We start from the raw sequence: 21,827 nt of genomic DNA, 5'->3' as shown, positions 1-21,827 counted from the left end.
AACTTTATTAAATTATCTTATGTGCTTTTAGAATCAAGATTATCCTAGCCTCATAAATTGAGCTGGGCAGATTTTGTTCTTTTCCTATTTTCTGGAATGATTTGTATAAAATTGGAACTAAGAGTTCCTGGAAAGTTTGAGAAAACTACCAAATGCAAAATATCTGGATCTGGTACCCAAAGTATTTCATTACAATGAGATATAGTGCCTTTGACTACCATTTTAATTTTTCTGAGAAAGTATTGTTATATGTAAGTTTTCTCTTTGCTTTTATATCTAGTTAAACACACTTAACTTTTTTTCTGGAAACTTTGCCTTTTGTTTTTTGTATTGTGTTAACTTAAAACGTTAGCCTCTTTTGTGTGGGCAATTTTTTTTTTTTTTAACACTGGGGACAAGGTAGAACCCCAGGGGCCTTCATAAACCAGGCAAGTACTGTACTCCAACTCCAACCAGAAAAGCAACTTTTTATTTATTTAAACTTTACTATTTATTTAGTTTGCAGTACTGGGGATTGAACCCTGGGGTACTCCACCACTGAGCTACATTCCCCAGCCCATTTTATTTATTTATTTTTTTAATTTTGAGTCAGGGTCTTGCTAAGTTGTTTAGGGCCTTGCTAAGTTGCTGAGATTGGCCTCAAACTTGTTTGCCATCATCCTGCCTCAGCCTCCCAGTCACTGGGATTACAGGAGTGAGCCACTGCACCTGGCTTTTATTTTTCGTTTTGTAATCCAGGTCTCAGTAAGTTTCTGAAGCTGGCCTTGAATTTAATATTCTCTTGCCTCAGCCTCTTGAGTCATTGGGATTACAGATGTGCACCATCATGCCCAGCTCCCAACTTTTGATTTGAATGCTTAGATCATATTTTTAAATCTTTCTTCTTTCCTGATGAATTAATAAATGTATTTAAAACTGTACCTTTTGTCCTCTTAACTAACTTTGTCCCACAAATCTTCAGATTTTTTTTCTTTTTCTTTCTTTCTTTTTTCTTTTTCTTTTTTTGGCACTGAAGCTTAAATCCAGGTGCTCTTTACCACTGAGCCAGCCTCAAAAATTTAGTGGCCTCAAAAATTCAGCCACTTTTGGGCTGGGGATGTGGCTCAAGCGATAGCGCGCTTGCCTGGCATGCGTGCGTGCGTGCTGATCCTCAGCACCACATACAAACGAAGATGTTGTGTCTGCCGAAAACTAGAAAATAAATATTGAAAAATTCTCTCTCCCCTCTCTCTCTCTCTCTCTCTCTCTCTCTCTCTTTAAAAAAATAAATAAAAAAACAAAGCAAAAAAAAATTCAGCCACTTTTTATTTTTTATTTCAAAACAAGTTCTAAGTTGCTGAGGCTAGTCTTGTGTTCCTCCTGCCTCAGCCTCCGAGTCACTAAGATAACAGGTGTGTGTGTGTGTGTGTGTGTGTGTGTGTGTGTGTATACTGGGGTGCTAGGGATTAAACACAGGGGTGCTTAACCACTGAGCCACATCCCTGGCCCATTTTCAGTATTTTATTAGAGATAGAATCTCACTGAGTTGCTTAGATTCTTGCTAAATTGCTGAGGCTGTGTGAATGGCCTTAGGCCTGAGCCTATACAACTCCAGTTTAAAAATTCCTGGTTGAAACAAGCAGTCTCACCAGGCACGCTTAACAGAGCCCTCCAGTATGGCCTGCAGGCATAAACAAATCACTTCTCCCCACCCTGATAATCTCAGAGTAAGCCTCTTGCAGATAAGAGGGAAAGGCCTCAGATAAGAGGGAAAGGCGCCTGATAAGAGGGAAAGGCGAAAAGATCAGGGTGTGGACCACCAGACCAGATGTTTTAACCCCAGGGTAAACAATGTCATCAGGAGATCCAGTGACAGCTGATAAGGACTGAAAGGGGGGGTCTAAAGTCCCAAAATTTGTTACAAATAATAAAGCAAAGGAAAGACTTTCAGCCAGCCAATACTGATGCCCTCCCGCTAAGGGCCTGATGAGGACCTGGACTGACATCCCAACACTTTTCATCATTTGGTGATCTTTTGCCTCTTCCTCACCGCTCTCAAACTCTACAGCCACATCTAGACCCTAATGAGAGCTGCAACTTCTCTCTATGACCCTCTCCTCAGCCAGCTGTCAGCTCCACCCCAGGAGAAGCCTGCCTTGGTTCCTGATCTGATCATCGCCATCTGAGTAAGGGTGCATCTGTTGGATTTAAAACCTAAGGCTTGATTTTTTTTGTGTGTGTGTTTTTTTTAAGAGAGAGAGAGAGAGAGAGAGAGAAAATTTTTAAATATTTACTTTTCAGTTTTCGGTGGACACAATATCTTTAGTTTATGTGGTGCTGAGGATCGAACTCAGGGCCTCATACCTGTGAGGCAAGCGCTGTAACATGGAACTACAGCTCCAGCCCAGGATTGTCATTTTCTTGATTAAGAACCTATAGAGTGAAATTGTATGGAGTGATTTGAGTGAATAAAGTATTGAAAAGGGCAGAAGCGCTTGGACATTCTTTATTTCTCCCCCTGGACTGCATAAGTTTCACCTTTTGCCCATTGCAACAGCCTGGTCTTGAACTCTCAATCTTCGTGCTGCCTCCCAAATTGCTGGGATTATAGGCTTGAGCCACCTTGCCTGGCTTTTTTTTTTTTTTTTTTTTTTTTTTTTAAGGCACCAGGGATTGAACCCAGGGTTGCTTAACCACTGAACCACACCCCCAGCCCTTTTTTGTATTTTACTTAGAGACAAGGTTTCACTGAGTTGCTTAGGGCCTTGATAAGTTGTTGAGGCTGGCTTTGAACTTTTGATCCTCCTGCCTCAGCCTCCCAAGCAGCTGGGGTCCCTATCATTTTATGTATATATTTCTTAAATTCATATATGATTCCTTCTTTCATCCGAGGGTTATTTAGTAATGTTAGCTACCCAAAATTGGGAGTCATTTTTTAGCTGCTCCTGTTAATTGTATTACATATGGTCAGCGAAAATGCTTAATATAAACTTTGTGTATAGTACTGGGCCTTGAACCCATGGCCTTGTGTGTGCTAGGAAAGTTCTCTATTACTGACCTACCCACCTTGTTCTGAATATTGATACTTTTGAATTTACTGAGGTCTTCTTTGTGCCCTAACATGATTTACTTCTGTAATTGTTAACTGTAAACATAAAAGGAGTCTTCTCCATTTTTTAAGTGGAGGGTTTAAAAAACATTTTAGTTGTAGATGGACATAATACCTTTATTTATTTATGTGGTGCTGAGGATCAAATCCAGTACCTCACACGTGCCAGGCAAGTGCTCTACCACTGAGCCACAACCCTAGCTCCAAGTGGAGGGTTTTATATATAGTACATATATGTAAATACATACCTATGTAATGTATATCAACATAAAAATTCAGAACAAATATATGTATAAATGTATGTACATATATGTGTGTGTATACATATTTCAAGCTTAAAAATGTATTATCCAGGGCTTCCTAGGAATATACATGTTTATGGCACACATATCTGGTGTTCAATTCTATATTAGCTATTAGGATGGCCATCTCAGCTTTCTTTGGTCTTTTATTATCTACTCTATCTTTTCTTCTTCCTTCCACATTGAACATTTCTAAATTCTAAATATTTCTGTGTATGTGTACTGTTGGACTTTTCTTATTTTAATCCAGTGATGGTCTCTGTTTTATATATATATTTGTAATTACTATTATGAGGACTCAATTCTGACATCTCATTTCATGTTCTCCACTTACAATATATACTTTGCTTCTTTTTCCTTTTTTTTTTTTTTTGGTACCGGGGATTGAACTCAGGGGCATTCAACCACTGAGCCACATCCCCAGCCCTATTTTATTATTTATTTAGAGACAGGGTCTCACTGAGTTGCTTAGCACCTCGCTTTTGCAGAGGCTGGCTTTGAACTTGTGATCCTCCTGCCTCAGCCTCCTGAGCCACTGGGATTACAGGCATGTGCCACCATGCCCACCATTTTTTTCTACCATCAAACACATACCTTAAATTTTGGAGGGTCTTTTTACAATCTTTTTCCTGTTTTATATTCTGATATTATCTGTCATTTTTTAAATTTAATTAAAATTCTTCTGTCTGTTCCATTACTTCTGCTTCAGATATTGTTACCTAGTGCAGTAGCCAGCCTCTATTATATAGTCCTCAGTGGTTCCTGCCTCCTGGTATTCATATATGTGGCCCCCTCCCATGTTTTACTGGAGTTGGTCTATATGACCCATTTAAATGTAACAGAAATGATGTTATTTCTGAGAAAAAGTCGTAATAGGCATTGTGTCTTCACTTGGTCATGATCTCTTGCCCGCTTGTTCAGATCACATGTTGTGAGGAGCCCTGGGAGAGGATCAAGTGGTGAGAAACTGAAGCCTCCTGCCAACAGGGCCTTGTGGAAGTGAATCCACTAGCCAAGTCAGGCCTCCAGCTTAATGCAGTCCTGGCTGACAAACTGAAATCTCAGGAGTGGCCCTGAATCAAAATTACCCAGATAAGCTGTTCCTCAGATTCCTGACCCTCAGAAACTGTGTGATAAATAAATCCTTGTTGTTTTAAGCTGATGCCCCTCATTCTCTGGCATCATTGTCCAGTGGAACAACTTCTGTCCAGAACCTAGCACAACTAAGCCATGATGTATGGACCCCAGTTATCTCACCCACTGTCTTCCATGTCCTCTGTAGAGGATAGCACCCAGCCTGAGAGAACCCTACCTTCTGATTAGTGGGCAAAAGGACCTGCTTTTGATGATTATCCTCCAAATAAACAGGTGAATTCTTTTAGGGCCCGATTTTAATGGTGCTTGATTTGTTTGTCCATATTAGTGGAATGGAGAAGAAAAAAAAATGGTTTCTATTGCCAAAAAAGTTTAAGACAGGTACCCATGAGCTGGAGACACAATATAGGGCCTTAGGCATGGCAAGGTCACAGTCCCTAAAGCTGGCTCCAAAGGACGTAGTAAGATAGTAACTGTAGAAAGATCCCTGACCAGAGTTGCCAGCATCAGTGTTTAAGAATCACAGAGAAGGGCGTAGATCTAGAAAGGCTGGCCCAATGTTTCTAAGTAGGCCATGACTTCTTCTTTTCCCTTTAAGATATTGTTACCTAGTTCAGTAGCCAGCCTTTCTGAAAACTGGGCATTAGACATCCTACTCTTTGTACTGAATCTTGCAAAAGTTTCTCAGCAGCCCTCTCCCCACCACTGGAGAAGCAGGAGCCACCCTTCACTATTTTGGCCCCATCAGGTAAAGAGCCACTAGAGACTCCATTTAGAATAAAATCCAAGAAGGGGGCAGAGAAACACACAGACTACAGTAACCTTCATGTGTTCAAAGTATTGTTGTTTAAAAACAACACAACAAAAACAGGAAAAAGTGCCAAAGCAGAGCCCTCCACACTCAAACCTGGGGAGAGATGGTTCCTGACTCCAACAGGTCTAGGGCTGGCAGGCAGGGAGGTGGGATCTCACATGTGGGCCCTGATGGCAAAGGTGGGGCTGATGGGGGGTTGGAGGGAGTTCAGTCAAGATGGGGCTGTGGCCTCGGCCCCCTCCTCTGAGTCCCACACCTCTGACTGCAAGTAATCAGCAAACAGAGCCTTGGCTCTGCGCAGGACACGCCCCAGGTGGTGTTTTCGCACTAGGCGGTCAAAGTGCATGGCCAGCTCATTGTAATCCAGCCCATTGCGCATGATGTGGTCACGGTGCTCCAGCAGGATGGCCAGGCAAAGAAAGAGCATGAATGGGTTCCCCCGGCCAAACTCCTGGGGTGGGGGCAGGCCCATTGGGGGTGGTGGCAAGGACTTCCGAGTATCTCGTGGGGATCCTACCTCCTGCATCAAGGGGGAGCCTATACCCATGTCACCAGCAGGAGAGGCCTCCTGGGTAGATGGTGGAGATGAGGAAGATGGGGAGTCAGGGCGGGAAAAGGAGGAAAGCAGTGGATCTGGGGAGTTCAGCAAAGGCTCAGAGAGGGACTTGGAGCTAATGAGGGAAGCTGGGTGGGGTAGTTGGACCAAAGGGTCCCTCCTGGGGCCCATATTATCCCTGAGTTGCTGGAGGCCATCCAGGCTGGCTTGTCTCAGGAGACGCCCCCCACTACCAGGACCCTGGCTGGACGTGGTCAAGTGTTTAACAGCATCTTCGAAGGCACTACCTCCTCCACCTGCAGGCCTCAGCATGTGCCTCTGTCGCATGGGCCGCCCCCGGTGGCCACCAAAGCCAACGTCTGCTACTTGGCTGGGAGGTCCAACAAGCTCTACTTCATGTTCAGGAGGATCAGGAGGCAGTGAACTCCAAGTGACCTCGAGCATGCGGAGGGCATCATCAAAGGCAAACTCACGCTTGAGCTCAAGCAGTAGCCATCGGTAACAGAAGAAGAGGTCATCAGCACCTGCTTCTTGAAGGTACTGGTAGAAGTCAGGGTCAGCGTGTCGAAGAAGCAGCTTGAGGTGGGCAAACTTAGTGGCCATGGCGCGACCATCAGGATGGAAATTGGCAGCCAGGCGCTTCATGATGCCACAAAAGCAGACAAAGGCATGGCCCTCATGGTCCATGACAGCAAGAATGGGCGAAGCCAAGTCACTCATGCCCTGGCAGTAGGACACCTGTGGGTGTGTAACAGCATAGGTGGTGAGCAGATCATGTAGTGCCCGCAGATGTGGGCCATCCTCAGGCCCTGCATAGTAGGGGTGGGCCCGGTCAGTGCGCAGCACATCCTTGAGGACAGTGCTGCGGATGAACTCCAGGTCCTCAGGGCTTGCTCGCTGGGCCCACTCACTCTTGAGCTGCTCATACTCGCGACTCTTGCGTTTCATGTAGTCCATTCGTTCACGGCCTGTAAGCCCATCTGGGTACACATTCAGCAGGTACCGCCACACCACCTGGCCATGTACGAAAGAACAGGAGGCTAAGGTTCTAGAGGTGAGCATTGCAACACTGTGTATCAATCACCACCCACCCAGCCCCTGGGGCCTCTCTACTTCTTATGCCAAGTCTGCCTTCCCACTACTGACTTCTAGTTCCACCTGAAAGACAGCTTCCTACCCTGGAGTATCTCCACCCCACCTACAAGAGTGTGCCCCACTAATGTATCTCATGAGCTACCTCTGAGCACAGCAGTGATGGATGCAACAAGTGAGTGAGGAGACAGATTTACCTTTCGCAGAGAGGGTTCTACACCCCCATGATAGATTCGCAGGCGCAACTCCTCAGGTCGGGAGAGCTGGCCTTCATGATTCAGGTATGTGTGAAATTCAGCATCACTCAGGGGTGGCTTGAAGGGCTTCACATCTTCACCATATGACCAGCTCAGCACCTGCTGGACTTTAGACAAGGTTCGACCCACCTGGGAAGGAAGGAGGGAAGAAAGCCACCAGTCAGTTGGGCAGGCTAGGAGCAGATGACAACCAGCATGCTTTGGATCAGATCTAGATAGGCTCTGCCCTCCCACCACAAATGGGCCCCCAGGGTCCCTGAGACCACCTGAGATAGGATGGACTGTGTAAAGGGCAGGGCGGCTGTCGTCAGTGATGACCGTTTCTCAGCCAGCAGCACATCAGAGCCAATGACATCCTTGGGGCTGATTATGTCCCAGTCTTCCAGCAGTGGGCCTGAGTACACAGAGTGAAGTGCTATGAGAGTGAGGATGAGCACTGAAGACCTAGTTTCTCTCCTTCCAAAGCCAGGCTACCTAAAGAACAATGACTCCCACTCGCTCTTCCCATATTATCCAAATCATGTAAAAACATCAAACCATGAAGAAATCTTTTGTAATAAATGTCGCAACAATGGTTGGGAAGTGCTCGCTTCAGCAGCACATATACTAAAATTGGAATGATATAGAGAAGATTAGCATGGCCCCTGCGCAAGGATGACCCGCAAATTCGTGAAGCGTTCCATATTTTCACAATGAGAAAAAAAATGGCTGGGAAGACTCTAATATTTTATTTTTATTTATTTATTTATTTTGGGGGTACTGGAGATTAAACTCAGGGGCACTCCACCACTGAGCCACATCCCCAACCCTATTTTATATTTTATTGTGAGACAGGGTTTTCACTGAGTTGCTTAGCACCTCACCATTGCTGAGGCTGGCTTTGAACTCACGATCCTCCTGCCTCAGCCTCCTGAGCCACTGGGATTACAGGTGTGTGCTACTGCACCCAGCTAATATTTTATTTTTATTTTGGTACTGGGGATTGAACTCAGGGGTGCTTTACCCCTGAGCCACATCCCCATTCCTTTTTCTTTTTTTATATTTATTTTTTTAGTTGTAGTTGGATATAATACCTTTGTTTTATTTATATATTTTTATGTGGTGCTGAGGATTGAACCCAGGGCCCTGCGTTTGCTAGGTGAACACTGTACTGCTGAGCCACAATCCCAGCCCTCCTTTTTCATTTTGAGAGAGACTCTCACTAAATTGCTTATGGCCTTGCTAAATTGCTAAGGCTGGTTTGGAATTTGTGATCCTCCTGCCACAGCCTCCTGAGTTGCTGGGATTACAGGCATGTACCACCACGCCCAGCCCTCTAATATTTTAATAACATAAAGTAATAATATTTATTGAATGCTTACCATGTGCCAGGTACTGGGACAATGACTAACATAACAAATAATAATACTAATGAGCTGAGCATCGTGATGAATACCTATAGTCTCAGCTACTGGGAGGCTAAGGCAGGAGAATCACTTGAGACTAGGAGTTTGGGACCAGCCTGGACAACAGAGCAAGACCCTGTCTCTTAGCTGGCTGTGGTATCACACACCTGTAATTCCAGCAATATAGATAGATAGTACCAACTGGGCTGGCAACTTTTTAAGAAGAAAAAGAAGCTAGGTGCAGAGGCACACATAGCGCAGTGGCTCAGTAGGAAAGCACCTGGTTCAATCCCTCATACCAAAAAAAAAAAAAAAAAAAAGGTTGCTTACAATGAAATGAATGTCAGACTGGAAACAAACAGACTGCTGTGACTCAACTTTGGAGGCAGGACAGTAGCTCAGGCACCCAGAATACTTGAGATCCAACAGGCCTACACATAGTTAAGACAGTAAAGACCTATTTAGCCAATTTTTGCAGTGCTGGGGATCTAACCCAGGGTCTTAAGCATGCTGGAGAAGCACTATACCACTGAGCTATAACCCTAACTCAAGAAAGAAATTTTTTTTGGGGGGGGTACTGGAAACTGAACCCAGGGTCACTCTGTCACTGAGCTACAGCCACAGACCATTTTAATTTGAGACAGGGTCTCACTAAGTTGTTTACAGTCTCACTAAATTGCTGAGGCTAGCCTCAAACTTATGATCCTCCTGCCTCAGCCTCCCTAGTTGCTGGGATTACAGGCATGTACCACCATGCCCTGGTAAGAAAGACATTTTGACTATTAGAGTACATCTAACCCATGCACCCTATTGGAGGAGAACAAAGAAGTTCTGGAAGCAAATGACCACTAAAGGGCTCAAGATAGGGAAAATCAGGCTGGGGTTGTGGCTCAGTGGCAGAGCGCTTACCTCGCACATGTGAGGCACTGGGTTTGATCCTCAGCACCACATATAAATACATAAACAAAATAAAGATATTGTATCCATGTATTACTAAAAAAAAAAAAAAGAAGGGAAAGTAAAAAGGAAAGAGTAAAGGGTTGGGGGGTGTAGAGTGTGTGCTTAGCATGTGTGAGGCACTGGGTTCAAACCTCGGTACCACCACCAGGAAAAAAAATACATTTCAAATACAAGAATACTAAAAATAAGATAATAATATATGTAAGCCAGGCTCAGTGGCGCACATCTGTAATCCCAGTGGCTTTGGAGGCTGAGGTAGGAGGATTGAGAGTTCAAAGCCAGCCTCAGCAACCTATCGAGGCCCTAAGCAACGTGGAAGTTCTTGTATCAAAAAATAAAAAAAGGGGCTGGGGATGTGGCTCAGCGGTAGCACGCTCGCCTGGCATGCGTGCGGCCCGGGTTCGATCCTCAGCACCACATACCAACAAAGTTGTTGTGTCAGCCGAGAACTAAAAAATAAATATTAAAAATTCTCTCTCTCTCTCTCTTTAAAAAAATAAATAAATAAATAAATAAATAAATAAATAAATAAAATAAAAAAAGACTGGGGATGTGGCTCATGTAGTTAAGCACCCCTGGGTTCAATCCCAAAACAAAAACCTATCATAAAGCTACAATGATTAAAAATACATGAAACAATTTAGGAGTTAATGAAGAGATCAGTGTGGGCTGGGGCTGTAGCTCAGTGGTAGAGCACTTGCCTAGTATGCATGAGGCACTGGGTTCGATTCTCAGTACCACATAAAAATAAAAAAATAAAATAAATGCATTCTGTCCATCTACAACCACAATAAATAAATAAATAAATAAATAAATAAAAAGATCAGTGTAAGAAAATCAGTAATTCAGAAACAGATCTGTGCATATGCAGGAATTTTGTAAGTCAGACAGCTTCTAAAAACAGTAGGGAAAGAAATGACTCATCAATGGAAAAATGAGTCTCTTTAAAAAGATAACTTTCTAAAATGTATTTTTGACAGAGATGGATATCTTTGTTTCTCTTTACTTTATTGGCACTTATATAGTTGGAGTATTCCTCATATGTTAATTAGCCAGGCAGATGTAATTTCTTTACCAAAATAGTGCTACTTGTCTACTTTACAGGTAAGGAAACCAAGGCCTGGAGAATGAATTAATTGACTGACCTAAGTCACTGATGCAATGGCAGAAATTCCTGTCTCTAGCTATCTATCTTCCTCAGTTTGTCTTCCTGTGCATCTCTGTCATTACCTTTCTGTCTGACATTTGTTCTCTCTTTCCCTCAGCTGCCAATCTTAAATTCAAAATGTTGTAGAGCCAAATGATTAAGAACAAGGACGAGGGGCTGGGGTTTTGGCTCAATGGTAGAGCACTTGCCTAGCATGTATGATGACCTGGGTTTGATTCTCAACAGCACATATAAATAAATGAATAAAATAAAGGTCCATCAACAACTGAAAAACAAAATTTTAAAAAAAGAACAAGGTGTGGTGGTGCATGTCTATAATCCTAGCAACTTGAGAAGCTGAGGCAGGAGGATTTCAAGTTTGAGGCCAGCCTTAGCAACTTAGTGAGGCCCTGTCTCAAAAAATAAAAAGAGCCGGGGATGTGACTCAGTCATTAAGTACCCCTAGGTTCAATCCCTGTAAAGGGCTAAGGAAAATATTAAAGATCTCTGTCCATGTGCCTGCTGTGACCTTTGTACATACATCCCTGTTAGAACATCTAAAGAATACAGATTTCTTGGTTCAGCTCACTCATGGGAACTCAGAGACATTCAGTTATCTCAAGGCAAACACTCCCTCCATTTGGGGATCTGACCAGTCTTTGGGAGGATGAAGTATTCTTGAGGGAAACACTAGGTCATGCAGGTTATTAGAATGGAGCTTTGTTTGTTCTAACTTGTATTTAAAGAGCCCCACTGGGAGTAAGATTTTGGAGTCTCACCTATGCAGAGGAGGCACTGCCTGGAACTTCCCAATCAGGACCCTGAAAAGCTGCCCCGGGACTCCCCAGCTATATGACTTCAGGTGTTGGTGTTTCCCTGATCTGGTGATGTTTTTTCTTCTATTTTTCTCTCACCTATCACTTTTGATTTTGCTCTTGCTTTCATATTATTACTAAAATAAATGCTATTGTGTTTAAAGACAGTGTCTTTATTGTCTATCAAACCTGACCTGCCAACATATGTAATGCTTTTACCATTACACCCTGGTAACAAACAAACAAACAAACAAACAAAAAAAAAAAACAAAACAAGGTGACTCAAGCCAGTTATTCACTACCTAGGTTCAAATTCTATCCTTCAATTAACTGTGTGTGACTGGAACAAGTCCTGTCACCACTCTAAACTTCAATTTTTTCTTCTATCACATGGGGAATTTATTGAAAAAAATAAGTGCATAGAATGGCCCAAGTGTTGAATCCATGTTGGCTATGGATATATTACTATAATGTCAATAAAATGCCTCACTTATCCTAAATAGTCATGTGAGACCCCTCAGGCTGGGAATAGTATTTTCTACTATATAACTTCCTATTTAAAAAAAAAACTTGAAACACAGATTAAACAATAAAGAATACAGTGAACTACTCATACATCTCTTACCTTGATCCTGTTATATTTGTACTGGGGATTGAACCCAGGGCACTCTACCATTGAGCTACACCCCCAGCCCTTATTATTTTTTATTTTGAGCCAGGGTCTCGATAAGTTGCTGAGGCTGGCCTCAAACTTGCGATCTTCCTACCTCAGTCTCCAGAACTTCTGGGATTCCAACCTGATAACATTTTTTTTTTTTTGCCACATTTGCTTTATCTCACTCCCTCTACATAGAAACATGTTTGCCAAATCACTTGCAGACATCATGACACTTATCTGTTCTTACCTGTTTTTTCCAATGAACAACGACATTTTTCTTAAATGGCCTTGCTACCATTACCATACTGCTATGATTTGAATACATTTCCCAAAATTCATATGTTGAAACTTAATTGCCAATGTAATGGCACGGGTTGAACATCAACAATTTGAAATCCACAACCCAAACTTGACATTTGGACATGATCTCATGTTCAAAGTGTATAGGATTTGGTAGCATTTCAGATTTCAGATTTTTGGATAGGGAATGCTCAATTTGTACAGTTTCTGAAAACATTCCAATATCTGAAAAATACCAAAATCTGAAACATTTCTGGCCCTTAGAATTTTAGATAAGGGATACTAAGCCTCAATTAAGGAGTGAGGCCATTAAGAGATGATTAAGTCATGAGGGAAGAGCCTTATAGATGGGATCAGACCATAAAAAAGGGCTTGAAGGAGTGGGTTCATTTTCTTCTGCTCTTCTACTAGGTGAGAACACAACATTCCTTCCCTTTACTTTGCTCTTCTATCCCTTCTGCCATGTGAGGACACAGCAAGAAGGCCCTCACTAGACATGAAATCTGTCAGAACCTTGATTTTATACTTCCTTGCCTCCAGAACTGTGAGAAATAAATTTCTGTTCTTCATAAAGTCCTTAGGCTGTAGTATTCTATTATAGCAGCACAAACAGACTGAGGTAAGTCTGAGGAAGTTTAACACTGATAGAATACTATTAACTAATATGTTTGGTCCATAATCAAATTGGGGGGGGGGGCTGGGGTTGTGGCTCAGTGGTAGAGCGCTCACCTAGCACATGCGAGGCCCTGGGTTTCATCCTCAGCACCACATAAAAATAAATAAATAAAGATATTGAGTCCAGGGGCTGGGATTGTGGCTCAGCGATAGAGTGCTTGTCTAGCATGGGTGGGACCCAGGTTTGATCCTCAGCACCACATAAAAATAAAGGCATTGTGTTGTGTCCATCTACACTTTAAAAAATAAATATTTTGGGGGCTGGGGATGTGGCTCAAGCGGTAGCATGCTCGCCTGGCATGCGTGCGGCCCGGGTTCGATCCTCAGCACCACACACAAACAAAGATGTTGTGTCCACCGAAAACTAAAAAATAAATATTAAAAAATTAGGGGCTGGGGATGTGGCTCAAGCGGTAGCATGCTCGTCTGGCATGCGTGCGGCCCGGGTTCGATCCTCAGCACCACATACACACAAAGATGTTGTGTCCGCCGAGAACTAAAAAATAAAATACTAGGGCTGGGGATGTGGCTCAAGCGGTAGCGCGCTCGTCTGGCATGCGTGCGGCCCGGGTTCGATCCTCAGCACCACATACCAACAAAGATGTTGTGTCCGCCGAAAACTAAAAAATAAATATTAAAAATTCTCTCTCTCTCTCTCTCCTCTCTCACTCTCTCTTTAAAAAAAAAAAAATAATAAATAAATAAATAAATAAAAAATAAAATACTAAAAAATAAATAAATATTTTTAAAAAAAGATATTGTGTCCAACCAAAAAAAAATTGGGGGGGGGACCATGTCTTAATTTATCTGTGTGTTTGCAGGGACCAGCACAGGCTAAATTGGAGGAACCGATATGAGAAGAAAATAAGTAGCTGAGAGATTTAGGGAACAAATGATTAGTGAGCAAGAGTGCAAACAAATATAGGTACAGGATGAGTGAATAAATAAACAAAATTATCATTAATATAATGGGCATTATTATGTTTAGATATTATAACTGAAATACATAATAATATAGCTATACTGTTATATTATATAACATATATTACTAACTTATATGCTCTAACAGTATAATAGAGCTAACTTTTCTTTTCTTTTCTTTTTTTTTTTTGGATCGGGGTAGGGGGCACTTGACCACTGAGCTACATCCCCAGCCCTATTTTGCATTTTACATAGAGACAGGGTCTCACTAAGTTACTTAGTGCCTCGCTAAATTGCTGAGGCTGCCTTTAAACTCCAGATCCTCCTGCCTCAGCCTCCCACACAGCTGGGATTACAAGCATTCGCGGCTCATTGTTTTTCTTTTTGTACTAGGGATTGAAACAAGGGGTGCATAAACACTGAGCTACATTCCCAGCAATTTTAAAATTTTTTTCATTTTGAGACAGGGTCTTGCTAAGTCGCTTAGGGCCTCCCTAAATTGCTGTCTGGCCTCAAATTTGTAATCCTGGGCTGGGATTGTAGCTCAGGTGGTAGAGTGCTTGCCTCGCATGTGAAAGGCACTGGGTTTGATCCACATAAAAATAAAATAAAGATATTGTGGGCTGGGGATGTGGCTCAAGCGGTAGCACTCTCGCCTGGCATTCGTGCGGCCTGGGTTCGATCCTCAGCACCACATACAAACAGAGATGTTGTGTCCGCCAATAACTAAAAAATAAATATTAAAATTCTCTCTCTCTCTCTCTCTGTCTCTCTCTAAAAAAAAAAAAGATATTGTGTCCATCTACAACTAAAATTTTTTTAAAAAAATTGTACTCCTCCTGCCTCAGCCTTCCAAGGTGCTGGGATTATAGGCATGAGCCCTACATCTGGCAAGTAGTAATACCTCTTTAACATTAACTGTGCAGCCATGTATTGTTCTAGGCATTTGATGTGAATTCCCTATTTAATCCTCACAATAGCCCTAAAATACTACCATCTTTGTTTTATAGGTGAAGAAATTAAGCCCCAGTGGCTAAGCCAGGATCTGAACCTAGGATACCTTGCTTCCCAGCCCACTGAGGGAGTATACTGTAAGGGGTGGAGTCATCTTATAGGGAAAAGGTATGACCCAGAGCAGTGCCCAAAGGCACTGGGTACTCACTGTCCTCTGAGGGCCGAATGTCTACACGCAACTGCAGGTAAGGTTTAGAAGCAGTGGCGAAAGCTGTGCTGAGGTCCCAGTCAGACAAGAGAGAGAGGTAAACTTCCTGTCCTAGCCGGTCCCGGGCCAGGTAGCTGATGCCAAAGTTCTTCTTCCTGGACAGAGGATATGAGGGAGCTCTCCAGAGGTCCTCAATGCCCTGGAAGCCTCAGGGACAATTTCCAAAACAAGAGGGGTAATATGGAAGGTACTGAAAACAACTTCCTACTATCTGCTGGGTACTATACTAAGGACTGTGGGTAGTTTGAGGTCAGGTCATTTATATCCACTTTGTTACACAAACACAGAAACAGATACACACCTGCTTATATCTGGAGGGCACACTGAAAACTGGTAAAATGTTGATCCCCTCTGGGGACAGTGACAGTGTAGTTGAGGGACAGAAGTGGGAAGAAAGCAGCCTTCTTACTACATAAAAAAATAAAGCGATCTGTATGTTTGTTATTTTTCACAACAGAAAGTGTTTATGTGAAAAGTCAAGTAACAACTAATTTATTCTTCAGGTAGATTTGTGCAGCTAAGCAAAGAAGTATGTTATAGGATAATCACTGTAACCATGGAAACATCCTAAATACTCAACAATTCTTTATTGTTTACATTTGTTACCATGGGCATGTCTTCTTCCAAAACAACCACCCCACCAACACAAAATAACCACCACATCTGCCCCCAAGAGATACCAATGTTCGGCTATCAGACTGGCAAATTTTGAGTGTTTTCTAGCAATCACTGAGAGGTGGTGAGGGAAACAAGTATTTTATATGCTGCTGTTGAGATTCTAAATTGGTAAAAACCTTTCTGGAGAGCATTGTGACAATATCCACTGCAAGTTTAAAAAGCACATACCCTTTAATACCACTACTAGGAATTTATCCTATGTGGGGACTAGACGTCCCCATGTACTCCAAGCTATTCATATCTGGATATTCACTAAGGGATTATTTAATAGAAAAGTAAACCAAAATCCCATTTAAAAAAAAAAAGCCACAGACAACTGCTGTCGAGGTGAGTGGCCCACTGGCCAGTCCCCAGTATCCCTTTACTCACCCATTCAAATCAAAGGCTCGGATGAGGATGTGCTGTAATACGTCCAGTGAGGTGATTTGGGGGTCTACAGCAAAAGAGCGGAACTCATGTGGCAGGAAGCTCTCACATTTCTGGAGAGAGAAAACATGGGGTAGGCCATAAGGGGCCACATTTCCATGCTGAAGGGTAAGAAGTGGTAGAAGGCAAGATTGGAGAGGTGTTCTGGGCCATGATGGGGACTTTGGTTTTTGTTCTGAGTGATGGGGAGCCACAGGAGGTTTCTGAGCAGAGGAGGGATGTGGCCCAATTTACAGAATCCTTATGGCTGCTCTGCAAATAGACTGTGGAGGGCAAGGGTAGAACAAGGGGTCCAGTGAAGAGGAGGATACAGCAATAGTCCAGGCATCCAAACTTGCTATATTCCTTCAAATATGGTTGCCAGAATCATGATGACCAGTCTAACTACAACACTGCACCCAATCTAGCACATCTATCTATCACCTGCCCTGTGAATCTCTTCAGTGACAACCCTAGGGTCCCCAACAGGTGGGCCTGAGAGGCCCCAGCAAGCCACACCACAGTTACTTTTTTATTTTTTACCTCTACACTCTGGTAGTACCAAATTGTTGGCTGTTATCTTCAACACATCCTGGTTTCAGGCCTTTGTGTGTGCTGATCCCCCTGTCTGGAACATCCTTTCCGCCTTCTTCATCTGGGTCACTCACAGATCAGGCATCCTCTGTTTTTCTTAATTCCCAAACTGCTCTCTTACAGCACTATTACACAAAGCGATCTGTTGACTCTCTTCTCATCTCTGCCAATTCCACCACCCTAGTCTGGGCCACCATCACTGCCTGCTGGAACTACTGCAACATCTTTCTTCCTCAGAGTACACACCAAAGGCTCTTTACCACCTGTGCCCCAGTTGCTTCTCTGTTTCACCTCCTTACCACTCTTCCTTCCCCTCACTCTTGCTGTTCTAGCAATATGGGAACCTACAGGAGCATGCCAAGCTCATCTCCAACCCCCAGCCTTTGCCCTGCTGTTCCCTTGGCCTAGAACTCTTGCCCATCCCGCCACCTGCCATGAAATTCACATAGCTGACCCTTCTTAATTTGGATCCCTGAGCCTTTAATATTTTCTCCAGAAGGTTTTCCTGTACAATCTGTACAACCTTGGCTAAACTCCCTAGTTCATAACCTTTTTCATTCGTTCCTCATGGCATTTAGCAATGTCTGAAGTATCTCATTTATTTATTTAGCTGTTTATTTCCCCACAAGCACAGGGGCTCAAGGGTAGGGACTCGCACAAAAGTGCACTTTTTTTATTCTTTTGCCATGTTGAGGATCAAACCCAGGTCCTTGTACATGGTAAGCAAACACCATTGAGCTACATCTCCAGCCCCAGAAGTACACCCTCACCATCTCTGTGTTGGGTCTGATTCGGAGCTCCTTTTTCAGTCATTATGGACATCCCAGACATTAGTCAGGGCCCCACCCCTCCACTACTGCGACCCCTCCTCCTATCCTACAACCCCGCCCCTTCACCTACAAGCTCCACCCATTTATTTCATAATAGGCCTTTGCCCCTTCATTTTCAGTCCCACGCCCTAGGATGTGTCACTAGGACCCATTCCCTCAGGCCCTCCCCGCCACAAGGATCACTCTGCCTTCAAGCCTCGCCCCTCGGGTAACGCCCCAAATTTCAGATCCCGCCCTCCATCCTAAGACAGCCACCGCCTTCCCTTCCCCTGGGATGCCAGGGCAGGTTGGCCGACCGGCCGCCAGCTTCACCTTGACTCGGACCCGTACCACCTCTCGCTCTTCCTCCTCAGCTGCCGCCGCCGTCTGGGCTGCCCCGCCAGGCGGGGGCGCTCCGGATCCCACCAAATCCGAGGACCCGGAGGCCGTCGCCATGCTGCCGTCGCCTGCCTCAAGGCGACGGTTGACCGTTGCCCCCCACCCCTGCACGCACCCTACAGTGCGGGCGCTCACGGCCCCACCTTGTGCCTCAACGCAGGCGCAGAAGGCACCGCGCGACCCTGCCCCCCACCGCCCCTCCCACCTGGCTCAGGAGGGAGGTCGCCTCTGCACATGCGCCTAGAGTGCTCTTACGCGGAGCTCCACCCCGGCAAAGCCGGGCATTTTGCTTCTTTTCTGACAGTGTGTAGGCGCCTCCTGAGGCCCCGCCTCCTTTGGTTCCGTGGCAGGTTGTTTTGGAGGACTACTTCCGGATTCATATTCGGGTGTGTTAAACTGAGGTCCCTTTTGGGCGATGGAAATGGGCGGGGAAAGGAAGCTGCTGCGTGAGCACGTCAAGTTTGGACACCCTGCCACAAATTGTCCAGCACTTCTGTTGACAGATGATGTCATCTGTTTCAAATAGTGTGGCCCTCACTTCAAGTGAATCTCCTAGACGGGAAAAGAAAATCCTTAATCCAGAGTCTTTTTAAAAATAATGTACACGTTGTGAAAATTCATGGAACTGTACATTTATGATTTTTGCAATTTGTATGCTTATACAAATTCAAAAAAATTTATTATTTTTATTATTATTTTGGTACTGGGGATTGAATCCAGGGGTGCTTTACCACTGAACTACATCCTGAGCCCTTTTTAATTTTTTTTTGTAGTTGTAGATGAACAGCATGCCTTTATTTTATTTGTTTCATTTTTATGTGGTGCAAAGGATCGAACCCAGTGCCTCACACATGCTAGGCAAGTGCTCTGCCACTCAGCTACAGCCTCAGCCGCCTCCCCCCACCCCAGCCCTTTTTATCATTTTATTTTGAGACAGTCTGAATGGCTTAGGGGCTGGGCAGGATGGTGCACTCCTATAATACCAGCTACTCAGGAGGTTGAGGTGAGGGATTGCGAATTCGAGATAAGTGTCTGCAATTTAGCAAGGCTCTGACCAACTTAGCTGGCTCAAAAAACATTTTTACACTTTCTGGAAGTCCTATCTTTTTATTTCTTATATTACAACAGGTTTTTATTTCTTAAACCTTTAAGACTGGTCCTAGGTTTTTCAAGTCTGCCTTTGTTTAATTTAATCCTCACAATATGTTGAAGTAAGTCCTGATATTAAACAGTGTGTCAGGTTAGAAGTATCACTCAGTACTACAGCATTTTCCTAGTATGCATGAGGCCCCAGGTTTAGTCCCCAGCATCATAAATTACGAAGTGTCCAATAAATATCAACTAAATGATTGAATATATTTTGGATATTTTTGAGAAAACTTATGTGTGGCAAAATGCAAAAAGGTATTCTTCCTACTTTATTCTACAACATAGCATCCATGTGTTTTGGACAAAATATAAGTTTGCCCTAACAAATGTTAGTTCTAGCCAAGGAGTTTTTTTTTTTTTTTTTTTTTTTTTTTAAGAGAGGAGAGAGAGAGAAAATTTTTTAATATTTATTTTTTTAGTTTCTGGCGGACACAACATCTTTATTTCATTTTACATGGTGCTGAAGATCGAACCCCGCACCTTGCACATGCCAGGCAAGCGTGTTACCGCTTGAGCCACATCCCCAGCCCCTAGCCAAGGAGTTTTTTAGATGGCTGGACTTTGCCTACTGCAATGTTGGTATGGATAAGCTAACTTTTATTTATTTATTTATTTATTCATTTATTTATTTTTGTCTAACTTTTTTGAGGGGGTACTGGGGATTGAATTTAGGAGTACTTAATCATTGAGCCACATCTCCAGCCCTCTTTTTATTTATTTTTTATTTTGATACAGGGTCTCACTAAGTTGCTTAGGGCCTCAATCAGTTGCTGAAGCTGGCTTTGAACTTGGGATCCTCCTGTCTCAGCCTCCTAAATTACAGGGATTATAGTTGTGAGCCACCATGTCTAGCTAACATTTTTAAATTTTTAAAATCTTGAAACAGGGTCTCACTAAATTACCCAGGGTGGCCTTGAATATGCCATCCTCCTGCTCCAGCCTTCTGAGTAGCTGGGATTATAGGTGTGTGCCACTGCCATTTTAGACAAGTCTGCGATTTTATTTTGGTATATTTTTAAATGTACATTAAATAGGGGCTGGGACTATGGCTCAGTGGCAGAGCACTTGCCTAGCATGTGTGAGGCACCACATAAAAATAAACAAATAAAATAAAAGCTCTTCTGTCCATTTCCAAATACAAAAAAAGTTTTTTTTTAAATAAAATAAGTATACACATTAAATAGATATCTTTGGAAGCTATAAATAATGGGGACTTTTACTTGAAAGCCAGAAGATGACTTATGGGTCTCTCTTGTCCCACATCATGGAGTCAAAAACACCTATGGTAGCTGAGCATAGTGGCCCATGCCTGTAATTCCAGCAACTAGGGAAGCCAACCTCAGCAATTTAGCCAGGCTATAAGCAACTTAGTGAAACCTTGTCTCAAAATGAAAAATAAAAAGGGTTGGGGATGTAGCTCAGTAGTAAAGTGCCTCTGGGTTTAATTCCCAGTATCAAAACCAACCAACCAAACAATAACAATAACAACAAAAAACCTACCTATGACACTGGAGTTTCTTTTCTTCTTTTTTTGGGGGGAGGTTACCAGGGATTGAACCCAGGGATGCTTAGCCACTGAGCCACATTTCTAGCCCTTTTTAAAATATTTTATTTAGAGTCAGGGTCTCACTAAATTTCCTAGAGCCTCACTAAATTGCTGGGGCTGGCTTTCAACTTGTGATCCTCCTGCCTCAGCCTGCTGAGTGGCTGAGATTACAGGTATCTGCTACCACCACACCCTGCTTCTTTTCTTCCTTTTTTTTTTTTTTGTGCTGGACATTGCACCCAGGGACTGGTACATGCTAGGCTAGCACTCACCACTGAGCTACATCTTCAGCCCCTGCTGGATTTTCTAATGGAAACAAGTTGGACAGCCTACCTCTCATTTCAGTTATCACAGGGTGGGATGAGGAAACCCTTAGCCTGGAGCTGGGAGTTTATCCTGAAGGCATGGAGCATAGGTTTTAAACAGAGGTATGGTCAGATGCTCCTGTCTTGGTATTGCAGAAAACTTTGGACAGGAAGATACTGGAAGCAAGGAGATCAAAAAGGAGACCCTTGGGCTGGAGATGTGGCTCAAGCGGTAGCGCGCTCGCCTGGCATGCATGCGGCCCGGGTTCGATCCTCAGCACCACATACAAACAAAGATGTTGTGTCCGCCAATAACTAAAAAATAAATAAATAAATATTAAAAAAAAAAAAGGAGACCCTTGTCATAGTCCTGGGGAGAACATTCTGTTTCATTTGTGTATTCATTCTTCCATTCAAAAACTATAAAGTATATGCTAAACCATCTACATATATCAATTCATTTAAACTGTATAAAAACCCTATGAGGGGACTGGAGTTGCGGCTCAGAGGTAGAGCGCTCACCTAGCATGCGTGAGGCACTAGGTTCAATCCTTAGCACCACATAAAAATAAAATAAAGATAGCGTGTCCACCTATAACTAAAAAAATAAATATTTTGTAAAAAAAAAAACCTATGAGGTAGGCATTATTATTAG

General features: G+C 43.2%; 1 protein-coding gene and 1 non-coding gene across 5 annotated transcripts; one reads left to right on the top strand and one right to left on the bottom strand.

Moving 5' to 3' along the window:
* Positions 1-5,312: 5,312 nt before the first annotated feature.
* Tbc1d25 (TBC1 domain family member 25) lies at positions 5,313-18,495 on the bottom strand. 4 transcript variants are annotated; one of them, XM_026406694.2, is made up of 6 exons: positions 18,428-18,495; positions 16,335-16,444; positions 15,228-15,382; positions 7,471-7,598; positions 7,145-7,333; positions 5,313-6,869 (listed from the first exon to the last, which is right to left on the bottom strand). In XM_026406694.2, exons 1-6 carry the CDS (start codon positions 18,455-18,457, stop codon positions 5,511-5,513), a joined length of 1,971 nt encoding a protein of 656 aa, XP_026262479.1. In that variant the 5' UTR covers positions 18,458-18,495; the 3' UTR covers positions 5,313-5,510. The 4 variants fall into 4 exon arrangements, with proteins under 4 accessions (XP_026262479.1, XP_026262478.1, XP_026262480.1 ...); XM_026406693.2 differs by lacking the exon at positions 18,428-18,495 and adding an exon at positions 18,107-18,332; XM_026406695.2 differs by lacking the exon at positions 18,428-18,495 and adding an exon at positions 17,735-17,770.
* Positions 7,787-7,893, top strand: LOC113195291 (U6 spliceosomal RNA). The gene has a single exon (XR_003302380.2). It is a non-coding gene; the product is annotated as a U6 spliceosomal RNA (small nuclear RNA).
* Positions 18,496-21,827: the final 3,332 nt, after the last annotated feature.

This window comes from Urocitellus parryii, chromosome X (assembly GCF_045843805.1).
Source record: "Urocitellus parryii isolate mUroPar1 chromosome X, mUroPar1.hap1, whole genome shotgun sequence".
In the NCBI taxonomy this organism is placed as follows: Eukaryota; Metazoa; Chordata; class Mammalia; order Rodentia; family Sciuridae; genus Urocitellus; species Urocitellus parryii.
The sequence above is the reverse complement of the archived record's forward strand: the minus strand, read 5'-3'. Positions and strand labels throughout refer to the sequence as shown.

Bases quoted from the DNA above. Each gene is read 5' to 3' on its own strand.
- Tbc1d25 (XM_026406693.2), bottom strand. From the start codon at position 18,229: ATGGCGACGGCCTCCGGGTCCTCGGATTTGGTGGGATCCGGAGCGCCC. The intron at 7,599-15,227 runs GTGAGTACCCAG...CTGTGTACTCAG, and splicing joins CATTCGGCCCTCAGAGGACA to GCCCACTGCTGGAAGACTGG. The intron at 6,870-7,144 runs GTAAATCTGTCT...GTACATGGCCAG, and splicing joins TAGAACCCTCTCTGCGAAAG to GTGGTGTGGCGGTACCTGCT.